The 5,008-nt window shown below is 36.3% G+C and overlaps 1 protein-coding gene across 1 annotated transcript; it reads left to right on the top strand.

Moving 5' to 3' along the window:
* The first annotated feature begins 3,371 nt into the window (after positions 1–3,371).
* LOC149566150 (uncharacterized) lies at positions 3,372–4,637 on the top strand. Its single transcript, XM_089816437.1, has one exon. The coding sequence runs from the start codon at positions 3,372–3,374 to the stop codon at positions 4,635–4,637; it is 1,266 nt and encodes a 421-aa protein (XP_089672563.1).
* The last annotated feature ends 371 nt before the right edge of the window (positions 4,638–5,008 follow it).

The following is a 5,008-nucleotide window of genomic DNA, read 5'->3' as shown; positions in this document are numbered from 1 at the left end:
GGGTAGCTAATAGGGAAGAGAAGTTTAACACAAAAAATCAGAAGCAAGAAAAGGAGTTATAGGAATTGGTAAATATCACTCCCTCAAGGCTTATGCTGCATGAAAAGAACAAGGAAATTGCCTAGCCTAAAAATTTTATATCAGAAGACTGTGCAGGTCATATTATGGAAAATCCTTTGGAAACACAAGTTCACAATGGTAAGATTATAATGGAAGAGGAAAACCAAATTTTCAAGGATATAGAAGTATCTCCTAATAGGAATTTAAGTGAATCCTTTGAGGAAACTTTGGAAAGTGGCAGTCTAAAGGAAGATGAAGATTCATCTTAGGAGTTTCTAGAATAGGAAGATAACTTAAAATGATCTCGGCCTATTTGAATGCCCAAGCATTCAGGAGGAAAGAACAATAGAGCAAACAAGTTCAAAAAAGAAGAAACCAAATGTAGGGAGCAAAAAGAAAAGGGGCCCTAAATCTATCAAATTAAAGTTGGAGGTGGCAGGAAATGATGCAAGCCAATAAAAAATATTGAGATCGGGAAAAGGTTTAGCCTTTTCCTGGGTGCCATGAAAACCTTATCATGGAATGTCAGGGGCTGCAATACCTCTGACAAGATTCGATTGATCAAAAGATGTCTTGATCAATTGAAACTGGACTTGGTACTACTTCAGGAAACAAAGATAAAGGAGGAGGATTTCTTCTTTTTCAAAAACAAATTCAAAAGATGGGAATGCCTGCTATTGGGAGCTCAAGAGGCTTTAGGAGGTATGGCTATTTTACGGAGATCAGATGCTTTAGAAATAATTGATTTTGTCTTGGATGGTAATTAGCAATGGGTTAGAGTTAATATTAAATAACTACACTGTTCTTTTTTGGTTTTCAATGTTTATGGCCCAAATAACAATGCTCAAAAAAGAATCTTATGGCAAACTCTAGCCACAAAAGTGCAAGTCTTAGTTAATGAAGTGGCAATCCTAGGAGGGGATTTCAATGCAATTTTGAACCCGAGTAACAACACGGGTGGGAAAGGTTGGATTTCAGAAAGCTAGAGAGATTTTAGCAATTTTGTTAATGATAGTGGTCTAGTGGAAATTCAGTTCAGGAAAGGAGATTTCACATGGACAAATAGATGAGAGGGTTTTGTGCATATAGTGGAAAAGCTGGACAGATTTCTTGTAGCAGGTAACTAGGCAGGAGCAAATTGGTCATGTTCAGTGGAAATCCTCCCCTACCAAGGCTCAGATCACTTCCATATATGTTTGAGGATACAAGATGAACATACTCCGGACAAATGTCCTTTCAAATTTGAGGCTATGTGGATGAAAATAGAAGGTTTTACAGACCTCATTACAGAATGGTGGAAAATGCCCCAACAAGGAAAGGTAATAAAGCCTTCATTTTTTTCAAAAAATTACAAATTCTTAAGGAAAAGCTAAAGATTTGGAATAGAGAACATTTTGGTAATATCTTTGATAAAAAACGGGATGTAGAGGAGAAACTTAAAATTTTAAGTCTTAAAGTCATAGTAAATGGAATGTTTGAGGAGAACTATAAGGAGGAGAAATTGCTTAGGAAGGAATTAGAAGCATGTCTAAGTAAAGAAGAAGTTTACTAGAGACAAAAATCAAGAGAAGTAAGGCTAAAGGAGGGGGACATAAATACTAAATTGTTTCATAATTCAGTTAAAATATGAAGGGCAAATAATAAAATCTATGAGATTCAAAATACTGAAGGGGTTCTCATCCACAATAAAGAAGCAATTAATCAGGAAGCAGTTAATTTTTTCTCTCATAGAGGTCAACAGGAAGCTAAGAATCAGACTGAGGTGGAGGAAGTGTTGAATGTTATCCCATGTAAGACTACAACCCCTCAAAACAAAGCATTAATGGACCCAGTCAAAGACAGTGAAGTGGTGGAAGCTCTAAAAGGTTTAGGAGGGGACAAGGCCCCAGGCCCAGATGGATTTCCAACTATGTTCTTCCAAAAATTGAGTTTTATGTTTCAAAAAGATTTATGAGAAGTTGTTGAGGAATCCGGGCAAGGCAGTTTTGTCCTTAAAGACTTCAACAATACCTTTATAGCTCTAGTGCCAAAGAAAGAAACAAAAATAACCTTTGAAGATTTTAGACCAATTTCCTTATGTAATACAGTCTACAAGATTATTTCAAAGGTTATGGCAAATAGGCTTAAACAAGTTCTTAGCTCTATCATTTCAGCAGAACATAGTGGTTTCTTACCTGGGAGATCTATTTTTGAAAGGGTGGTGGTAGCACATGAGGTAATTCACACTATCTGAACCTCAAAAACATAAAGCATGATGGTTAAATTAGATATAAAGCAGGCTTATGATGAGGTGGAATGTACTAAGGAGGTTTGGGTTTGGTCAGGAATGGTTGCAATGGGTAGAAAGTTGCTTATTTGCACCATGCTTCTGAGTGCTAATTAATGGAAGCCCTCAAGATTTTTTTGAACAAGAGAAAATTATTAGACAAGGGGACCCCTTATCCCCCTTTCTTTTCATCATAATGGTGGAAGTGTTAGGGAGGCTTATACATAAACAACGAGTGTAGGGTTTTCGGAGAGGAATCAAAATTATAGAGATAGTGGAAGCCCTAACTCACTTACAATTCATAGATGACACCTTTTTAGCAGGAGCAACAAGCTTAGAAGAAGCCAAGACTATGAAGGATATTTTAGAACTTTATGGAATAGTCTCAGGGCAATTTATCAACTGGCACAAATCAGAGATCTTTTTCTTCAACACCCCACGTAATATCAAATTAAGGATATGCAGGATTTTGAATATAAAAGTAGGGCTATTACCAAACAAATATCTAAGGATCCCCTTTTTTGCAGGAAGAAACAAAGTAGAGTTATGGGATAAATTGATAGAGAAATGTCAAAGAAGATGGAAGGTTGGAGAGGGAAATGGTTATCCTTGGCAGGCCGAATTTTGATGCTTCAAATAGTAATCTCATCCATGCGTATTTTTGCAATGATGTGTCTTGATCTACCCAAGAAGCTGATCCTTATTTTAGAACAAAAGATGAGGAATTTTTTTGGAATGGCTCTAATGAAGGTAATAAAATTCCCTTACTAGCATGGGAAAAAATATGTAGACCTAAGGAAGAAGGGGGAGCTGGAATAAGGAATTGGCAACTAATGAATAAAGCACTAGGAGCCAAATTAATATGGGCAATGTTTGAGAATACACAACTCCATTGGGTAAGAATTTTGAAAGGCAAATATTTAGAATTTGATGTAGACAGCTAATAGTTAAACACATCTCTTGGAGTATTGGTGATGGAAAACAAGTGAAATGTTGGGAAGACTCTTGGAATGGGCACAAAGTTTTGGGGGACGAGGATAGTAATATGGATCTAAAAACATATTTCAAAGATAGGTGGGGAAATTTAGTTGCAAATTATATGATAGAAAAAGTTGGGCTTCTAGGGAAAGAATGGTGTTGGAAAGATGTTTCAAATGAGGAATTAACTGAGTCACGGAAGCAAAGAATGCAGAACATCTTCAAAGAGAGAAAGCTCATGGTGAGTCTTAAGAAGGATAAAATAATTTGGTGTGGATCCTTATTAGGTAAATACTTAGTTAAATTAGGATATAATATTCTATTTGGAACAAATGAGGAGATCTTCACTTCAAAAGATCTTTGTTGGAACAAGGACATTTTACCTAAGGCAGGGGCCTTTACATGGCTAGCTTATAATGGGAGAATTTTAACAACAGAAAGACTTAGAAGAATAGGCATCATAGGTCCATCAAGGTGTCCTCTATGTGAGAAGAACGAGGAGACTACAGATCACCTTTTAATTCAATGTCGGTTTGCAAGAAAGTATTGGGACTTGGTGCAATGTAAATTAAGATGGCAAGGCCCTAGAGCTCAAAGTGTCAAACAGGTTATGGATGGATGGCCAAGGGAGCAGAGGAAAACAACACTCTCAAGCATATGGCAAGTTACTCCTTCTCTTATAATGTGGGAACTACGGAAGGAACGTAACAAAAGAATTTTTAAAGGAGTTAAAGAAAACCTAAGAAGATGCTTAAATAGAATTGTAAATGCTATTAAAGAGACAGTTAGTGTCTCGACAACAAAAATACAAGCTATGCAGATCCCTTACACCAAAGATGATAGTGTATTACAATCTTCAAGGCTGGGGATAAGATTCAAATCTCCCTCAGGGGCTCTAGTTATCAAAAAGAAAGGGGACAAACTAAGCAAAATTGAATGGAAAGCACCTCAGGAAAGGTGGATGAAGGCAAATTTTGATGGAGCTGTAATTGGCAACCTAGGGATTTCAGGAGCTAGGGTTATTCAAAGAGATAGTAAAGGTCATATCCTTATGAAAGGTGCTAAAAAAATGCCTATAGGTACTAACAATATAGCAAAATATCAAGCATCACTGTTAGCTGTAAGGTTAGCAAGAAAGGAGGGGATTAAGAAATTGCATTTGGAAGGAGATTTGCTTATAGTTGCGCAGGCAATAGAAAAAATGGAAACCAATGCTTGGCATCTTGAAATGATTATTAATCAAATTGTGGAAGATTTAAATTACTTTGAAGATTTCAAAATAACGCATATCAAAAGAGAAGGAAATTCAAAAGTAGACATTTTGTCAAAATAGGCTTTATCTTTAGGTGATGAAGCAATTCGAGTTAAGCATTCAAATAGAGAAATTTTTTTTTTTAACCATAATGATGAGGGAATGTAAATAACCTCCAAACAAGCCTATGCAAGGACGGGGCAATCAATAAGGTTGATTGGGAAAGATTTATTAAAGATTTTAAATCTATAGAAGTGTGCGAGCTTATTATTTCCGTGTGGCAAGAGGATTGAATGTAAAAAGGCTATTAATAACAATTATAAAGTGATAGAGCAGACATCAGCAAGAGCATGGGAGGCTCTTTAAAAATAAGGAAGGAAACATTATTCCAACCCACAAGTTTGCATATCGGCAACATTATTGTTGCAAGTCTAATGGAGCTGACCTTCACT

Source organism: Cupressus sempervirens, chromosome 3 (genome assembly GCF_028749045.1).
Source record: "Cupressus sempervirens isolate cs-2001-9-10 chromosome 3, ASM2874904v1, whole genome shotgun sequence".
Taxonomy (NCBI): Eukaryota; Viridiplantae; Streptophyta; class Pinopsida; order Cupressales; family Cupressaceae; genus Cupressus; species Cupressus sempervirens.
Note: the sequence above shows the minus strand (reverse complement) of the source record. Positions and strands in the feature narration are given on the sequence as shown.